The sequence below is a fragment of the Zootoca vivipara genome, chromosome 3 (assembly GCF_965207765.1).
Source record: "Zootoca vivipara chromosome 3, rZooViv2.hap1.1, whole genome shotgun sequence".
Lineage (NCBI taxonomy): Eukaryota > Metazoa > Chordata > Lepidosauria > Squamata > Lacertidae > Zootoca > Zootoca vivipara.
In genome coordinates, this window is record NC_142586.1 from 64,481,527 (window position 1) to 64,501,787 (window position 20,261).

Here is a 20,261-nt window from a genome sequence, read left to right on the forward strand (position 1 = left end):
GAGAGAGAGCAGCAGATGGCAAGTAGTCCTGTCTTTGAAAAGAAAGGGTATTGAAAAGAAAGGATATCTGGCAGAGTGAAGAAATGGGAATATGTTGAAAGTAAAATATTAAAAAGGAACATCCTAGGTATTATCTGCTCCAGTGTAGAAATGTAGGAAATTCTACTAAGCAAAGCACTCAGGTTTGCTCTCTGTGCAATATGAAAATAACATTTAGTATACTTGGATTTAGCCTGAATTGATGTCAATATGTTAAAATCAACTAAAACATATACAGTCCTGAAACTTAGTTGTTCTTTGATCTGAGAATTTAGAAGTCAAATACATAGTCGTGTGTCTTGAAATTGATATCAGGATCTTCTGATATTTCTTGCTCATCTTCCAAAGACATGTCAGGGAGCTCTGGGTTGGCAATTTCCCTTAAATTAAAAGAATTGGGGAGAGGAAGGGGAGAGAAGAGACCCCCTATGGGTAACTATGACTTAATGCTATGGGTTTCTGTTTTATAAGTCCCATCTTCCTGAAAGCAGGATTTGTGTCTTAAAAGCTGCATTCTTTGCCCAGTCCAGTGTTACTCATGTTAAGTCATTCATCAATATAGCAATAAATCAATTTAAACGGGGAGGAGGCGGGGGTGGGGGCTTCCCATGAATTAAATATGAACTTCCTTTGTCTCACAGCATCCTGGACAAAACAATCACAGACATTTCCATTCATCCCCTTGGGAGTGTGACGTCTCCAACGTAACGTGATTGCTCTTTTTGAAGCGGAAAAGTGGTCCTGTGTATATAAACCCTATAAGATGAGGCTGCTTGAAAGGCTGCACAGAGTGAACAGAGTGAAGGGGGAGAGAGGCATTCGCCCAGGAAGGAGAGCTGCTGAAACTTCAGACCGGCAGTTAGAGGGAGCAGAAACTGACAGGCACTTTCCTTGGCACATTCCTGCTCAGTACCTAAGGAAGAAACTTGTGGAACGGCCAAGGAACTGCCGGGGGAATTCAGCACTTCGGAAAGCTCCTGGTGTCACCTGCCTGCCTTCGAGGTTCCTCTTCCGGCTTTGTAAGTAAAAGTTTTAGGAGTTTCCCTTTGTGGTGCTGGTAGATTTCAGTTCAGAGAAGCACCAGACTAATGTTTGTCTGTGAACAGAAATACGGCTAAAAAGTTTCTATGCACAGACTGGAAACAAATCTGATCGAGAGCTATTTCTTCTTTTGATCGCTTTACTGACTAATCTCCCAGATTGAAGTTGTTTCCTTTGGCCTCAGGAAAAATAATCAGTAATTCAGATCCGCTCCTGCTTTTGATCTTACTTCCGGCTGGTATGCTTATGGGAATCCCTGTTCACTGCTCTTTTTCTATTTTTATTATCATAATTTTGTTTCTCTTTCGGCTTCTCCTTCTCCCATAACCAGATTTCTAGTGTGAATTGTGTTGCACATGACCTTTCCTCTGAAATTGTCCACTTCAATTTCGCTGGCATTTCATGTGGATTTTATTCTTAGCAGCATTCTTCGTTTCTGCCACACTTGGGGGGGGGGGCGGCGGCTTTTGTGTGCAGATGCTACTGTAAAACAATGAAAAGAGATGCCTTTTCATGAGAATGAATGAATTATCATTACAGCCATGTGAAATCCCTTTCCAGCTCATTAATGCCTTGTCACTAGTTCCAAAGCCCTTAAAGTGGAAGCTCTGGACCTGTTCCCAGTGAATTTCAACGGCATCGCAAAGTAACTGCTACTGGGTTGCAAACAGCATTTATTCACTTTCATGATTCAAAGCTGTAAAGAGGAGCTGCACTTTTTGTCTTCAGCTGCGGTCCTGCGCACAGTTATCTGGCAGTGTCTCTGATTGAACAAAGTGGGACTTACTTCTGAGTAAACTTGCCTGCTCTGTACATTTAATAAATAGCATGATTTTATATGCTGAATTATACATGGTGTGTTTTCAGTTGTTAAAGCAGTAAAATACATTTAGGCTCAATAAGAAAGTAAGTCAGGTGGCAGAAATATCAAAGTTATATGGTCATATTTTAATACCAGACACAGGAAAATCACTATGAAAATCAAAGTGATTTAAGTTAACATTTTGACCCCAATATACTATTAACAAGATGATTTCTTCTGTCAGTCTGTGTACTTATCTTCTCTCTCTGCCGGCTTGCATGTCAACCCCCTGACTTTTTTTAAAGTTAAGCTTTGCCTAAAGCTTCTAGGTAACTTATTCTGTGTATCTCACCAAAATAAGCAATTGTAATGCATGAAGAAGTTGATCTTTCAAGGCAGCAAAGAATCCTAGAACTGTAGACCTAGATGTGACCACAAGGGTCATCTAGTGCAACCCCCTGTAATGAATAGTTGTTGTGATTCATCTTCACATTCATACCAGAATCATCCATGCCTTTGATACCAACTGTACATTACTTATCTCACTAGGAATCTGTCATAAGAAACTTATTTGCCTCTGTCAACTTTCTTGTTCAAGAAAGTTGCCCAATTAATATATATTTTTTAATATTTTGAAATGTGCCCTATAGTGGCCTTTCTTTTCCTATTCAGAATTACCAATTTCATGTTTTTAGACCACCCTGTGCCATGTCTTTTTGTTTATGCAAAATTTGGGCATTGACAACAAGAGGTTAACATTTTTTAAATTATCTTTGTCCAGGCAGGTCCAAGGAGATGGAACATGGAAGTGGCCCCCAGCTTCTCCTCTGCTTTGCTCTCCTCTATGTTCTCTGCACTCAAGCACTCGCTTTACCTCCTCTGGGAACTATGAGGTAAGGGTTGCTCCAGCTAAGCCTCCAACGGGAGATGCAGATGTCACGGAACTGTAACAAGAAAAACCAGCCCTCCAGTTTGAAATGCCCTAATGCTGCCTACCTTGCAAGGGCCAAGCTGAATGTGCTTAGGAAAATTTGCAAAATCATTTTACTTAGACTAGCCAAAAGGGAACCGAGCACTTTAAAAAAAAAAAAAAACCTTAGCTTTGGCCATAGCTTGACTGGATATTTCATGTATGCTTTTACGCCTTTTGTTACTGACTCTCACTGTTTCATGCGTAAGAGGCTAGAAATAGCTAACTAGTTCAATGAGAATGGACAGGAAGAAATGAGGACATATTTACTTGGCAGTAACTTTGATAGATGTTAGTCCAAAATGTTCATCAAATTATTCAGTTCAGTACCCTTGAAAAATCACTGAGATTCCTTGCATGCAATGGAAGTGCATCTGCAACCTTGCAGTACCTAGCCAAAGAGTGATAATACAATGGCTCTCTTTACCATTTGCTATATCTGCTTTACATCCATTCCATCCTTTTATCACAGCCTTCTCCAACATAGAGCTCTTCAGATGTTCTTGAACTACAGCTCCCATCCTCCCTGACCACTGGCCATGCCAGCTGGGGCTGATGGAGTCTGAAACATCTGGAAAGTCCCAGGTTAGGGAAGGATGTTTTATCAGAATTTCAGCACTAGTTATTCATCATCATCACCATCCTCCTCCTCTAGGGCCTGACTTTTAGCTTCCAAGGGTCCTCTCCTTATGAAAGGATGCAGGTACACACACACACAGCAAGGAGTGGGGACAGAGAAAAACAGTCAGGTGTATTTCAAAGCAATCTGTCCCAGGGATAAGATAGCTCTTTAGCAAGAATTTGACATAGACGTGGATATTCTTAAAACCACACATGTTTACTGTCCGGTTACATATTAAAACTCAGAGAAAAATGTATAGTAAATAAAACCAAGAGGCATGTTGCCTGAACACTATCTACATATTCCAGCCACAACAGGAGAATCTTTAGAAACTAACTAGAAGATTCATCTATTCCATCTTCATTCAAAAGCACTCGAGAATCCTATTCATACAATATAATAAACTCACCTATAAGTGAGGTGGGATCACACTGGCAGATCCAGCACCCCAACCTACATACTCTCAACTGAATATCTAACAGTAAAACAGAGAGCCAAAATAAAACTTTGTTTTATAAAAGACAACAAGACCTTGTGTATATCAAGCAAAGTCCAACCTAAGCCTCCTGACTGATCTTCTGCCAGGAAACATAAAACCTCTAGCTTTAGTTCAGCTTCCATTACTACAAATATTTAATATGGACTGTTATATGGAAGAAGAATATGAATGCAGATCGACACATCCACAATTATTGGTTGCATTCATACTCTTAATAGCGGTTATCATGAGCTGCTTGATTGCACTCAACAGTCTAGGTGCTAGCCTAGTTTAGCGGTCATTAGCAGTGAATGCCAGCCAACTAAATGTCCAGCTTCAGAAGCACATTTATGCTCTAATAGCTTGTTAATAGGCACAGAAGGGGCACGGCAAGATGAAAGGAGTTCTTGTTGAATTGTGCTTTTGAGGATGGCACTAGTATGTCAGAAACAATTTGGGTCATTCAAAAGAGGATCCAGATATTCTTGTGTTTACCATTAGATCATGATTAGGAATGACAGAATGGAATTCCATTCAAAGAGACAACCAGGTTGAAGTGAAACATAGGTAATATTCATCAAGTGCTTTTCCATCACAACTACCTTGGTATTTAGTCTGTGATAAGAGGAACATATTATTCAGGGGTGGGGAACCTGTTGCTCCCCGGATGGTATTCAACTACAACTCCCATTGTGCCTGACCTCTGCCTATTATGCTGACCTGGGCTGATAAAATTACAAGTCCAATAAAACTTATGAAAGGCCATCGATTTCTCATATATGACTTAAAATATTTTTTCGCAACCCTGTGCTTGAAACAGACATTTTATAGAACATAATCATAAACTCAGATGTCAAATCAACGCAAAACCTTCATTACGAAGGACTTTATAGCATGTCTATGTATTAAACACATTGGAAAATTCAGAACTGAAGCAGTTCTAGAATCGAAGGGCTGGAAGAATCTTAAAGTGGGCATCACAGATTATATGTTTGCTATAAGTAGCACTCAGTGTTGTTCTTGGATCTTACCTCAAAAAGAATTTTATGTCAAAGAATCCTTAGGAGAAAAAAAATGGCTTTTATCAAAGCCTTTTCTGAGAAAATTTGGGGAAACAAGTGCTGGGGATTATTTTCACCTCTTACCAACCCCCAGGAGCTTCAAGATCCCATTGTGTATTTTAAGTGAGCATTAAATGTCCCCCCAACTCATGGGGTTTTTTTTTTAAAGCAGAAACATGACTTTCAACATCATATCAGAACTAGGACCCCTCTCTTCCTTTAGTCACATCACATATTAGTTTTAGAATTTACCCAGGTTATTGGGAAGGGTGATTGTTGAGAGTGAGGAGGGTGAATGTGTCCAGGTGGTGGATGACTGAGAAATTTTGGTGGAGACTGAGTGGAATGGATCTTGATTTATCTGCTTTATATACAGTATTATTTAATTTTGGTGTTTAATTTCCTTTGTAAACTGCTTTATGATCGATTCTGATAAAAAGTGTATACAAATACTTGAAATGAAAAGATAGAAGCAGGAAGGAATATGGAACTAGTCGACTCAAGCCAGAGATGGTTGTCAGTTTCACAGAAAAAAGTTAGCAGATATTCAAACAACAATCTTTCTGATCTTAGTTTTTTTTTTTTTTACTTCCTGTATATATCCGATTGGGTCATATGTTCAGTCCTGAACAGTTCAGTGTGATTACCCTGTGGTTAATAGTTGGCATGCTATGAATCACTTTGTCCAACCATTCTTTCTAAACATCTATTACAATTAAGTTGTTTTATTGATTTGTAATTTGAGATTTTCATTCATTTGAGATTATCTATTGGCTACAGTTGTCAAATCAGCCCTGGGAAGCCAAATGTTTGGCCAATTAAGACACAATTCAGTGATGTTTGAAGGTTCCCCAAACTTGTCAGGTAAATTATCCAAAGAGACTGCTAGTAGGGTTACCAGACTCAATAGAGGACAGGACTTCTGTGCCTTTAATTGCCCTGCTCTCTTTTGAGTCTGGAAACCTAAAAGAGAAATCAGCAGACCCTTTGTTTAATTTCCAAGCAAAGGATCTGCTGGTTCGAATCCTGTCCTCTTTTTTACCTGGTCACCGTACTTAAACCATGGCATTTGACTTTTGCATAGTGTTCTAATTTCTCTTGTCCTGCTTCCATCATAATGCTTGAGGTTTATCAATATAACACCATGGGGACTGCCATGTGCACACATTTATACAATCAGTTAAATTATAGACTGAAGCTGCAATGCTATAAACATGCACCTGGAAGCTGGTCCATTCGAGGTCAATAGGACTTACTTCTCAGCAGACATGAATAGGATTGCACTATAAAAAAAATCTCCCTTTCACACTGAAACACCCTTAGGTCATTTGTTATGGTTGTGATCAACTGAAGTGAACTACTTTGAAGTCCCCTTGATTTGAATGGGAGAGTTTAGTGTACCAAAATCTCTCCTATTGGCAGGACCATGTTTTCTGTATTATCTTATCAGCACATAATGAAATCATTCTGCATGTGTAATTGTTCGCTGTGAAGTCTGTACTGAAATAATTGAAAGAGTAGGGACACCTGCATGATATGGACACAGTTTTAAAATATCTGCAGTTGTGACTAATATTCTTCATTGTCATAATGAATGAGAATAATGATTTCATTTATGAATGGCTTACTATAGGCATCTTATAGTAATAGTCAATCTTAACCTGGGAGGCGATTGTAAGAATTCTCTAGCATCTTCAAACATTGTTTTCTTTTCCTCTTCTCCATTAGATTAGGAAACAGAATGCCATTTGATGGGGCAAGTGAATCTGATCATTCTCAAGGTTCATTAAAATCTGAGGCTGACATTTTGCAAACTACACTACCTGAGAATGACAAGTTCTATTATGATGTATACAGAGCTATGGATAGGTAAGGCATTTTTTATTAAAAGAAATCTAATAATCATTGCAAATCTGAATACTGAACTGCTTGTAATTTCACTGAAGCTTTCTGACCATTCCTCTCTCTCTTTCATGGTCTTTAAGCTATGTTTGCATTACTAGAATTATGTGTTTGGAACTCTAAGGATCCACATATCTTTAGCTGCAGTAACTATATGGTTGTCTGTACATTAGCTGTAAATATGAACCTATATACAATCTTGAGAATGTAGGTCACGGGTTTTTACTGTAGGACTTTCAATTGCAGGAACACAAGACATGCTGATGGACTCTTCACAAGCGGCTACAGCAAACTTTTGGGTCAAATTTCGGCAAGAAAATATTTGGAATCGCTTATAGGAAAAAGAGTTGGGTTAGTAACTATTCCTCCTGCTTCCCAGATTCAGCTGGTTTCCCCTACATGCCTCTTAAATACCCGCATTCCACTATGTTTGAATTCAAACACTGATCATACGATCATCACGTGTTTGTATTTTGTTGGCATCTATCTCGGGAGACAATGGGGGAGTGCAACTTTGGGGGTGAAGCTGAACTGCTGGAGAGTTACAGTGCCTGCTGTGGCTGTAGAGACCGATGTGGGAGAGACATGCTTTGTTGCATCTGGGGCAGATGAAGGCATCTGGTTGTGCTGCTGCAGGTGCACCATGATGTTTCTTCTCTCTACGCTCCTCCCAGCGCTCATTTCTCCGCTGTGGGTTGCATCTTTTCAGGTTACGGACGCGCCGAACTTGGAAGTCCCGGAACGGGTTATTACTGGGTTTGGCGCGTCCGAAACGTGCGCGCATGCACAGAAGCCCTAAATCGTGCTTTGCACAAAATATAAGCGCCACATTGCATCACGCATGTGCACAGATGCGACGCTTCAGGATGCAGCTTTTTCATGTTGTGAACAGGCCTCCGGAACGGATCCCATTTGCAACAAGGGGTACCACTGTACAAGCTTATCCATAACTGGGACCAGGGGCATAGCAAGGGGGGAGCGGGCCACTCCCAGCTCCCTGTTTTGAGGGGCAGCGCGAGCAGCAGTTCGGTGCCCCACTATGTAGCGCACGTTTGCAGCTCCAGGGGCCTGAGCAGCTTCCGAGGGTGCTGACTGGTACAAGCAGTATACCAAATATGGTGGGATTTAGCCTTAGCTTTGCTTGCATAAAGTCCCTGTTCAGTTCCTGATATCTCCTGTTGAAGAGTCAAAGAATCATAGAGTTGTAGATCCCAAGGGTCATCTAGTCCAATGAGGAATCTCAGCTAAAGCATCCATGACAGATAGCAAAGAAACTGCTAGCTGGGCGTGCTACTGACTGTCAAAAATATAAAGGCAACTCCATTTCATATTATGCTGTATTTTATCCACCAAGCATTTGCCACTGCTTGTTTTGCTTGAAATCAATGAGAGACCCAGGCTTATTTTGCACTGATTTCAGTGGGGTTTTCAAGCATGCTTAACAGTGCAGGACAGAACTCAAAAATGTCCTTTCAACATTTATTACCACCAGATTTGAATTCTTTTCAGAGTAAACTTGGTTTAGTCAACTAACGTTTACTCAGAGTAATCCATTATAATTAATTGGCATGGCTAACTTTGGCCCATTGATTTCAGTTGGTCTATTCTGAGCAAGCATTAGATGAAAACAACTGCAAGAGACAGTTACAATGTAATTCTATATATGCCTACTCAGAAGTAAAACCCATTGAGTTCAGTGGGGCTTGCTCCCAGGTAAGTGCATATAGAATAGCAATCTTCCACAGACATTTTAAGACTGGTGAAGGGAACCTTTGGCTGTCTAAATATTAACCATGGGGCTGGTGGGATTTGTAGTTCAGCAAAGGTTCCCCACACCTATGTTAAGAGCATGGTCAAAAAACGAGGTCATTGTATTAATGTAGTAAAAGAAAAGTGAGAAAATACTTTCCATCAGTTACTTAGCTTTCAAGAAATTCAACCTGTGGGTTTTGAAATTCTTGCATTTTGATTGGCTCGTGTATTAATGTGCTAATTGCAAGTCTCTTTTATGTTCAAGAAATAACACTCCCCTTGATGAACAGACACCGCCAGTCAAACGCCATTCAGATGCTGTCTTTACTGACAACTACAGTCGCTTTCGAAAGCAGATGGCTGTGAAGAAATATTTGAACTCTGTTTTAACTGGGAAAAGAAGGTAGGAAGAAAGAGTGCACAAAAGACAGGTGGTTTTTTTTAGAAGTCTCCAGCAGCGACGAGCTATTAACGCAATCTTCCTTTTAACATATAGAAAAGTACAAGCGACGGTTGTATCACAGTGGCTTTCTTCTGAGGGCAATTTATAACAAAAATAGCTTAAAAGAACAAAGATTGTGTACAGAAAGAAAGGGCATCACGATCCAGCCATATTTTTCCATGCTTTCTATAGAAGGCATGATTTAACTAAGAATGTGAGAACTAACCCGCTTGTTCTCAAGCAGCAATTACAGAATTATTAACTAAAATGTTCAGCATTATGCCTTGAAGTAAACTGATTTCTATAAAAGTGCTATACATTATTTTGTATAATAAAGCTAGACAGGTTGAATCGTTTTAATAAAGGCTAATGATGCAATAAAATGCAACAAAGGAAAAAGTTTCTGAGATGAATTCTAAGAAGAAGTAAATTAAACTAAATCCAAGCTTCTGCTCTGCCACAGTCAGGAGGAGCTAAACCCAGCCAGCCTTCGGGATGAAACGGAATTGCTTGACCCTGCCTTCTCCGAAAACTATGATGATGATGTCACTGTAGATGACCTTGAGCTTCTGAATCACCTCCCATTGGTAAGTCTGAACATCTTCCCAACCGGAGCAGCCATCGTATGTTTATTATGTTCACATAGTTCATATGTGTCACCGGGGTTTTCCAGGAAATTGCTCTTAATGACATGACTCCCATATGACATTTCTGTGGGAATCACATCGCAGGAAGATAATTGCATGGATTAAATAACGATGATATCTGTGAAGTATTTCTAATGAAAATGAGTGGTTTGATAATGTTAATTCACCTGGCTCACTTGGGTTTTCTCAGATTGTGTGTGCTAAGGCATGAAACCCAATCTGACTTGTTTAATTAGGGTGAATAGTACTGTGTCTCTGAGGATAACTGCACTGGCATTTCTTTTAATTAAAACAAAAATAAGTCCACCCGCACCTTTCCTCACACCTTTCCTGACCTTCTGATTGGTGTAATCAACTAATCGCTTCTGAATCTGACCATCTAGTTAGTGGGTAAGCATAAAAAGATTCTTGGCCAGAAGTCTGGTTCATACTCATAGTAGTGACACTCACATTGTGGGTTGCTATCTACTAAGGCTGCAGTGCTAACACAAATTACCTGGGAGAAAGCCCCGTTGAATTCAAAGGAAGCTATTTCTGTGTAGACATGGGTAGGATTGCAGCCTAAGTGGGTCAAAAGAGGCACTGTGGGAAGGACGTTGGCTTCTTCTCAGTGAGTACCGAAGATAATATGCGTGGGTGGCGTTCAATCAGTGTCAAACATAAAATGATTTTTACACTTATTAGAGGTTGAATTTATTGCAGTGAAGTTTTTTTCCTGAAGGTGTCCTGTGTAACATAACTTGAGAGAAATTTTGTATTTATTTAAACCATGCATCCCCACCCATCAACAGGAGTGGTCCATTTCAGGATGCTACTAAGTGTGCTCAGTCTCACTAGACTGTACTTTGGGATTTTGCCCCCTTTGTTTTATTTGTTTAAAAGAAATAACCTCCACCCCTTAGTTCTTCTGCATAACTCCAAGCATCCTGCTACTTCTCTCTTGTTTCTACTTTGGCTCCAATCCTACTGGGCACTCAACCATCTCGGTTTGCTACTAGAGAAAATGATAAGATAAGATAATCATTCTTATTTTGCCACTAGTGGATTTTAGCCCGTTTAAAAACGGGCGCTAGAGGAAGCGGCCTGCCGGGACTGGCTTGGCGGTGGCGGGTCTTCCCGCCACCGCCAAGCCAGTCCGCAGCGGGGGCTTTTCGCCGTTTGCCTTCCCCTGAGGGGGAGGCAAACGGCGAAAAACCCCGCCGCGCCGCAATTCGGCTCTGGGACTGGCTTGGCGGTGGCGGGTCTTCCCGCCACCGCCAAGCCAGTCCGCAGCGGGGGCTTTTCGCTGTTTGCTCCCCCTGAGGGGGAGGCAAACGGCGAAAAACCCCGCCGCGCCGCAATTCGGCTCTGGGACTGGCTTGGCGGTGGCGGGTCTTCCCGCCACCGCCAAGCCAGTCCGCAGCGGGGGCTTTTCGCCGTTTGCCTTCCCCTGAGGGGGAGGCAAACGGCGAAAAACCCCGCCGCGCCGCAATTCGGCTCTGGGACTGGCTTGGCGGTGGCGGGTCTTCCCGCCACCGCCAAGCCAGTCCGCAGCGGGGGCTTTTCGCCGTTTGCCTCCCCCTGGGGGAGGCAAACGGCGAAAAACCTCGCCGCGCCGCAATTCGGCTCCGGGACTGGCTTGGCGGTGGCGGGTCTTCCCGCTAGTGGATTTTAGCCCGTTTAAAAACGGGCGCTAGAGGAAGCGGCCTGCCGGGACTGGCTTGGCGGTGGCGGGTCTTCCCGCCACCGCCAAGCCAGTCCGCAGCGGGGGCTTTTCGCCGTTTGCCTTCCCCTGAGGGGGAGGCAAACGGCGAAAAACCCCGCCGCGCCGCAATTCGGCTCCGGGACTGGCTTGGCGGTGGCGGGTCTTCCCGCCACCGCCAAGCCAGTCCGCAGCGGGGGCTTTTCGCCGTTTGCCTTCCCCTGGGGGAGGCAAACGGCGAAAAACCCCACTGCGCCGCAATTCGGCTCCGGGACTGGCTTGGCGGTGGCGGGAAAAAGGGGAGGAATTCCTCCCCTTCTTCCCGCCGCCGCCAAGCCAAAGCGGGCTTCCCTCCGCGCCCGCTGCCGCTTCGGCTTCCTCGGGTTCCCCGAGGAAGCGCCGTCCCATGCCGGAGGTGTGCGGCAAGGCTGCCGGGGGGGGAGCGCTTCTCTCCCCCGCCGCCTCACCGCGCACCTCCAGCATGAGACTGGGCTTCGGAGCGGCGGTTGGCGGAGCGGCAGTTGGCTGTTCCCTGTGTCCCGAGAGCGCGGGTCCAATCCCTGTGTCCCTGGTTGTCCCTCCGTCCAATCCCTGTGTCTCTGGGGGACATGCGCAGTACCCCAGGGACACACGGGACAACTGGACGCAGGGACAACATGGACATTATTATATAGGATTGAGATGCTTAAAGACAAGTCCCTGTATCTTATTGCAGCTCCTATTTGGGCAGTTAAATGACATTATTGGCCATGCCATGAAGATGATTTGATTTACCACGAATTTTTTCCAAGGAGGCCTGCATTTGTACAAGTTTATTGTTGTCTACTGGCTAACAGCCCAACAACATGAGCCACTATTGAACAACCAGGGATGGGAAAGCTGTCGCCCACCAGATGATGTCAGACTACAAGTTCTTCCATCCCTGACCATTGGTGCTGATGGGAGTTGGAATCAGCAACATCTGGAGGTGCCACAGGTTTCTCATTTCTTATACAAAGCCCACAGCATTGGAAGAGAGAGCCTTGTCTCTGGCTCCAGATCTTTCCTGAAAGCAAGTGCAACGATTAGTGATGCTGGCAGAGAATATGAGGCCCCTGGATTGAATAGTCCTGATAGAAATACTAGAAGTTTGGCCTTCTGTCCTTAACCAGGCAATGGACAAGCAACTTCAATATGTTGCTTTCCAAGACTTAGCCCTTGCCCTTGCCCTGGCTTCACTTCCATCTCCAGATCATACAACTGACTCTGTAGGCCAGCAGTAAGGAACATTTAGCCCACCTGATGTTGCGGAACTACAAATCCCATCAGCCCCAGCAAGCATGGGCAATGCCCAGGGATGATGGGAGTTGTAGTTCAGCAACATCTAGAGCACCAAAGGCTGTCCACAGCTGCCACAGACTGTCAGTAGGAGAATGTCCACCGATTAAGGTCCAGTTCCAGCTAGAGTCATGGCGCTGACAAGACAGAAGTCACATTTAAAAGGTTTTTATCCTCTACACTGACCTAAGTGGGTACAGTGCCTGTGTTTGCATATGGCTGCCACCTGAGCCACATCAGCCCCAAACATTTTGCTGTGTGAGCTGAAAGGCAAAGATGTGGCTCCTGTTCCCACCCATTCCACCAGTTGACTCGTACTTCAACAATGATGATGTGATAGCCTTTCTTTTTGCTATACCTGAGGGTGGCCTGCTAGCTTGAGGAGCATAGAGCACACACAGCTCTGTTCTTCAAGAGAAGGGAATGCCCTGAGGGCTCAGTATAAGTGTCACCAAGTGGGAAACTGTTACATCAATTGTATACCATCAGAAGCATTGCAATAGCAATCATGGTTCATTTGATTTCTTTACTTATAGTGCAATCCTATACATCTACTCAGAAGTAAGTCCCAAAGAATTCAATGGGACTTACTCCCAGGTAAGCAGGAAAAAGACTGAGTGGGTCACTCAGACCCATTTCTAGCATATGCATTGATAACTTTTTCAAAATTCAGGATTACTGTACAATCTTTTAATAAGTGTTACCATCATTTTCTAAATCAATGTTTCTAAAGTACTACGTGTCATTTTTCTCTCTCCCTAGAATGTCTGAAGACAACTCCATAAAAAGAAAAAAACCCTGCAAAAAAAAATCCTAAAGATGAGATCAAACTATTTTTTTGAGTTTCTCATAGTATTTCAAAGAGATGATTTCCGTATTTAAACCAAAACAGATATATTGTGAAGTGAAAATTGTGATATTTTTGTTTCTTATATAATAAAAATGGATGTTTACACTGTAAATATTACTTTAGAGTGATCTACCTAAAGCTGTACATATGTATGCTAGTTTTAACTCACAACAAATCCTATGATCTCTTATGCTGTAAATCTGTTATTTTGATAACTGCATTTCAAAGAAAGACAAGCAACGCACAGGACAGAAAGTCCATTAAACTGCTGCTTATGGCTGCATATACAAAATCACTGTATGCTGATTAATTGCTCCTTAGTACTCAAACTACTATCTTGAACTCATGAGCTGGATGGGCAGAGTTACAGGTAGGTAGCCGTGTTGGTCTGAGTCGAAGCAAAATAAAAAAATTCCTTCAGTAGCACCTAAAAGACCAACTAAGTTTATATTTTGGTATGAGCTTTCGTGTGCATGGTATCTGAAGAAGTGTGCATGCACACGAAAGCTCATACCAAAATATAAACTTAGTTGGTCTTTTAGGTGCTACTGAAGGAATTTTTTTATTTTGGCTGGGCAGAGTGAGCTTTCTCACTTTTTCAGTGCAGTGACGGGGATACAGCATGACTCCAAATGAATTAACTATATTCAAATTGCTGCTTCACTGTATTTAAAATTGCCTAAGATGAAACTGGAGAGGGATATGTTGAAGAACTCTTCTAAAGCAAAATGTTGGTAGGAATTCAGGAGTGCTGGTGGTGAAATATTTTTCAGTACAGTTCATAACACTTATTAGGTGTGTTTCATGCACCCCTAAGCTGCCATTGAACCCTCCTCTCCCTGCCAGCAAGATCCCAGACAATCTGGAGGGGGTCTCCTAAGGCAAAATACCTATAAGAATTTTGAGGACTCTGAGAAGAATCTCAGCCAGATGAGAGACATTTTTAAAACTCCCCACCCCCAGGTTTAGTAAATGCTGTAGATAAACCTTTGTGAAAGACTACCAATTAAAGTAAAAGGGCACAACACTGGATGGATTTTTTCATAGGCGACTGCATCATTGGTGCAAATTCATATTATTTTCATAGCTAACCAAGCACACTAAAGTCAAATATATATCCTGTATATTTATAGGTATCTTTTTCCATTTAATGATATAGCTACTGGTCTATCAGAATCAATGTAACCCCACAATTGCCAAAGGTGAACACTCCCCCTTGATTTGTTAAAATCATTGACTTGTGCTAAAATCATGGATGCTAGGATTAAAGTGCATTTGACATTGTATATGTTTACCATACATATACAATTTATATATACCGTACAATATACCATTGTATATGTAGGACTGGAGGCACTTTACTATTTTTTCCCCAAAATGAATGTAACCGATGAAATATGCAGACAATAAAGACATTTTATTATCACTGCAAATATCATTGGTTTGATTCAGTGCTGCAATAAACTGGGAAGTTGTCAGGTGATAGACACCACCGCAACTCTGTTATTTCATGAAACAAGAGAACAGGGGTCAATACAAAGTAAAAGGAGCAGCACTTTCAAAGCAACCTCACAGCTTGCATTAACTGACCTTCTGCAGTGCCTGAAATAGTTCCAGGAACTGCTTCACTACAACAGAATGGTCTAGACAAGAGCTGCTCCTACCATTAGGCAATGTGAGGCAGTGGCTTCAGGTGATGTATTACTTTGTCTTTACCATCCGTTTTGTAAGCTCCCTTGTACACATTCACTCTGCAGCTGTGGGTGGGGGGCAGCACTACAAATGCAAGCCCCACCCGCAAAGTCCCTGTGTGTGTCACCCAGTGTGCTGAGTCCCTAACCATCTCCATGTTAAGCGAGGAAGGTGTGCAAGTGGGCATCTCAAGCAATGATCCCTGCTATAACAGCTGCAGGAGTGTTACAAGTGTTCCTATTTTGCTCTGTGAAATTACGGTGGGTAAGAGGGGTGCCACAAAAAGCAGAGGTGGGATAAATGGCACTCACATGGAATATTTGGTTCTCCAAAACAGTATCAGCACTCATAGGTACCCAGCAGCTGCCTTGGCATACTGCAAAGAAAATCATTTGATTTGATTGAATACGCCAAAGCTGCTTTTCCAACAACCAAGCTGACGTGAAAGAAGCTCACAGCATTAACAAATATGAACAACACTTCCTAATTCAAAATAAATATACAATAAAACTATAATTAAAACAATGAATGCAGGAAAAAAGTAAAAAAGCAAAAGCACAAAACACCAGTCGTGAGAACATAAGAAGAGCCTGCTGGATCAGGTCTATGGCCCATCTTGTCCAGCATCCTGTTGTCACAGTGGCCAACCTGTGGGAAACCCGGAAGCACAAGATCACTCTCTGGTATTTGGAAGCATTACTGCCGCCAACTGTGGGGGCAGAGCACAGCCATTGTGGCTAGTAGCTTTCAACATAACTGTTCTCAATGAATTTTTCTAACCTTTTAAAGCCATCACTGCTTCCTGTAGGAAATTAGTCAGTCCTACTGGATATAGCATAGGAATGCCAATTAGCCATGTGCCAAGAAACGGGGGATGGATCCAGTGAGACATCCCTATCTCCCACCTAAGGTGTACACACTCCCCTCCCCTCTCTCACCCAGAAGAGGGGCAGGCTCCACCAACAGGCTCTTGCCAGGGGGCAGAATATGTTGTGGGGTGGGGGGTGGGGTGGAAGCTTTGTTTTTCTAAATTTGGCTATGGGGGAGATCCCTTTTTCTCTGCCATAGCATTCAACACATTTCCGCAGGATCAAAGGGTGTGCAAGTTTGAGAGTGTTACAAACAGAACATCCCAGAGACTAGAATGCAAACACACAACTGCAGTAAATAGATTGCAACGCCCATCATTGCTGACCATATTACCGGTAGCTGCCCAAACTTGAAGGGATGTTAGAACACCTGCTTTTGAGAGAGAAATTCAGCATCAAACTGCATGTTACACATGAACGCGTGTAAGGAAACCCCAGTTGTCCAGCTCTCATTTGAAGCAGCACCTACGGGTTGCCATTTGAAACAGAGAACCAGGAAAGCATAGGGAATGCTTAACCTTTACCCACCTGCTCTTTTCTACTGCAACTCCCACAAGCCCCTTTGTCCCCCTATCTACAGAGTTTGGAGAAATAATGTGTAGAGGAAAGGCCAGTACTCTTGACTCCATGGAGAGAGTAAGGAAAGTAGGCCACTGGGGTTTAACTGCATGTGATTTGTTTGTACTGTGCATTTGATGTAACCATCACATGTATCTCTGTAACCGCCACCCAGAAGTTCTTTCAAGCAACAGATGCTGAATATGAAATTGAATAGATCTGCACCTAAGAAGTCCAGTATTCTTTTCTCAGAGCTGTCAACCAGATGTCTTCGGGGCTCAAGTGGAACAGTGCTGTCCCCGCTTGTGATTCCAGCAATTGGTATTCAGAAGCGACCTGGCCACTGAAGAGAAGCTAGCATTGCACACCTCCTCCAGTCATCTAAGGCACCCTGCACTGCAGCCTGAGCCTAGCCATCTCTACAGGATGATTTAGTGATGGATTTCTTGCAACAAGCAATGGGTTGGGCTAGGCAGCCTACAAGACCCCTTCCAACTGTGTCCTTCAGCCATGCTCACTCGCAGACAAGTGTGTGCAGGCAGCAATCCAAACCACCCTTACTGAGATGTCCGTGTCACTGATACCAGTGGGACCTGCTTCCAAATAAACATGGCTAAGATTGAGATGCACATTTTGTGACAGTCCATTGTTATGAAAAGGGAATCTCATGCTCATCACTTCTAGCATTTGTTATCTATGGCAAAGCTCACATTTGGGTGTGAAGAACACATTTCACAAGGTCAACCAGCTGACATTTTCTTAATGTCACCAGACTGATTGGTGTTCCTGAAGCTTAGGGCAGGCCCCTAGAGGGTCAGACATAAAGGGAATCTCAGATTTTTAGAGCAGGAATTGGCTTAACGTAAGCTGAAGTGCAATATGGCTAACATAGGCAAATGAGTTATGGTTAGACGCTGGGAAGCAATAAGATGGATGCAGTAGATGTTAGAATATTTTGTAAGAATGGGAAAAACTGGCACAAGCACACTGTAGGAAGTGGCGTTCTCATTTACAAACATTCTCTGCCTTGTTTCCAAGCAATTCCCCAGCTTGAATTAGTTTGGTTTACTGACTTCTGCAGCACAGTGACCTTTTCATGGGATAAGCCCAGCTTCTGTGGAGCCAGCATGTGTGGTCTCTGGAGACATGACTTACTCAAATAGCCACAGATTACATTCAACTGGAAAAAGCCCAGAACCCAGTTTCCTATTGGAACCTCAAAAATAAATCACTTGCCTATCTGAAAAGCCCGTTCAAGGTTGAAGCAGAGAAGCTGAAATATTGTTTTCACCTTAATCATCTTTAAAGTCTGAGTCACCCTATCTTTGAATTCTAAAGGCAACAACAGCTACCGATCCAGGCTTTATACCATATTCTACTACTCTGATGGCTTATTCCCATAGCCTTTTTATGCATGCACTGATTGATCCAACTCACTTTTCAGTTCCCCCCTCCCCCCCGGACATTCTGAGTCACAGGCAGGACACATTTCGTCATTCCCAAGGCTGATAGTAGAACTTATATTTGAGCATACTTCTATAAGTCAATAAAGGCCTTCAGAGTCTTTACATTTGACTCTGGGGCATTGATCAGCCCAGCCTAATTTTTTTTTAACAAGATCCCATAACTAGCAGCATGAAACCAATACATTGACACTATCAGCAACCTTAATAAAAAATTATCTTCAGAAGACAATTGAAACAGAAGGGTCTCCAAAGCGTTTCTGAATGCTGGCACTGATGCAGACAGTTACACATCTCTTAAGAGGATGTTCCATTTTGGGGTGTGGCTCCTTCTAGGCCAGATACCTTTGCGGCATCTCTTGTATTGGAGCAACTGGATAGTCTAACTGCACCCATCAAAAAGATAGCACAGAATTATATGCCTTCGACAGAGGCTTTCTGGGTGTGAGAATCAGATTATTTGCCTGTATTGTCTAAGCTGGCAGGCAACGCTTTCAGACAGGAAGGTGCTTTGCAGTCCCAACTGAAGATGCTGGGGAATGGACCTGGGGTCATCTGCAGGAAAACTGGGTGCTCTACTAAGGTTGCCATATTTCAAAAAGCAAAATCCAGAACCACCAATTTGATTGAGCTTTTTAAAGACAAACCCCAAAGTTGTAGAGGTAAAATGTGATTTTTCTATTGACTTGCCTAAGATCCAGGACAAAACGCCACCTTTCAGAAATCCCCCCCCCCCCGGATGTCAATTCTGCCTTTGCAATCCAGACGTATGGCAGCCCTATGCTCTACAAACTGTGTGCTATGGGCAAAGGGTAAATAAAAGAATAATGGATCGATCCTCTGTAGATGGCTTGGTTAGGCTCACAGGAGCCCAATTCTTTAATTACATTACATTCATCACATTAATTAACCACTGAAGGCATTTTAGAACACTTTTCCTGTGACACACTACTATGGCTTGCTGCTACACTTAGGAGAATATAGTTCTTTTTTATTTGCAAGGCTCAATAATACCATCAGAATCTACTTCTAAATGGATGATGGAACTAATTAATGTATAAAGTGCCAAAATTTTTCTAGGTACAGTGACATGGCTATCACCACTTTCTCTTTCTTTCTAGACACTTCTTAACCAGATACTGACAAAGTAGATTGAGACAGAAGAAGCCAGCATATAACGCTTCTGAATACATTAGATGATAGATAGATAGATAGATAGATAGATAGATAGATAGATAGATAGATAGATTGCAGTTGAAATGTAGCCAAAGCATAGTGCTGGGCACCATTGGTGGGAGGGGGATGGCAGAGCCAAAGGATTATCAAAAGGATTACCTACTGGATTATTAGCTTGCAGCTGTGCAGGCATAAAGAAATCCAACTGAAAGCACAGCTTGGAAGATTAATCTGTGATTCATTCTGCACTTGAAAGAGGTGAGGAGGCCACAAGTACTTACCCTGTCTTTCTACCTTAGAAATGGAGCCAACTTTTGAAAGAGACAGTGGAATTACCCCATAGCAGGCACTATGATGCTAGTCTTTAAATATATTTTCTTCCAAGTGTAATCAATTCAAAGAGCTCATTTTTCTAGGCTTTAATATGGCAGAACAGTGTTTGCACGTTACTTATATTTCAAAGAGTGCTACTCACACGAGATAATTAGGCTGTCTTTCGAGAGCAGAACATACAGAACATCACGTAAGAAGGTCACAGCAGCTTTTCCTTTTGTATGGGGGTTGTAAGTATTTTTAAAACCCACTCTGTTTCTTTCAAAAGGACCTCATTAAGAACAGCCTATGGGCACTTTAAAATATGAAAGAACAATACTGAATGCTTTTCTGTTTGTGGAATTGCTCAAGACCTACATTGGCTCCCAGTATGTTTCCGGGCACAATTCAAAGTGTTGGCGTTGACCTTTAAAGCCCTAAATGGCCTCTGTCCAGTATACCTGAAGGAGCGTCTCCACCCCCATCGTTCTGCCTGGACACTGAGGTCCAGTGCTGAGGGCCTTCTGGTGGTTCCCTCACTGCGAGAAGTGAGGTTACAGGGAACCAGGCAGAGGGCCTTCTCGGTA

The 20,261-nt window shown here is 42.7% G+C and overlaps 1 protein-coding gene and 1 long non-coding RNA gene across 2 annotated transcripts in view; one reads left to right on the forward strand and one right to left on the reverse strand.

Moving 5' to 3' along the window:
• LOC132591903 (uncharacterized) overlaps window positions 1–20,261 on the reverse strand; it is a 337,077-nt gene that overhangs the window by 32,349 nt on the left and 284,467 nt on the right. The window lies entirely within an intron of this gene.
• LOC118082828 (VIP peptides) lies at window positions 681–14,045 on the forward strand. Its single transcript, XM_035110659.3, has 7 exons — window positions 681–1,058; window positions 2,664–2,775; window positions 6,742–6,882; window positions 7,162–7,266; window positions 8,933–9,070; window positions 9,573–9,696; window positions 13,517–14,045. The coding sequence occupies exons 1-7, from the start codon at window positions 803–805 to the stop codon at window positions 13,523–13,525; spliced, it is 885 nt and encodes a 294-aa protein (XP_034966550.3). The 5' UTR covers window positions 681–802; the 3' UTR covers window positions 13,526–14,045.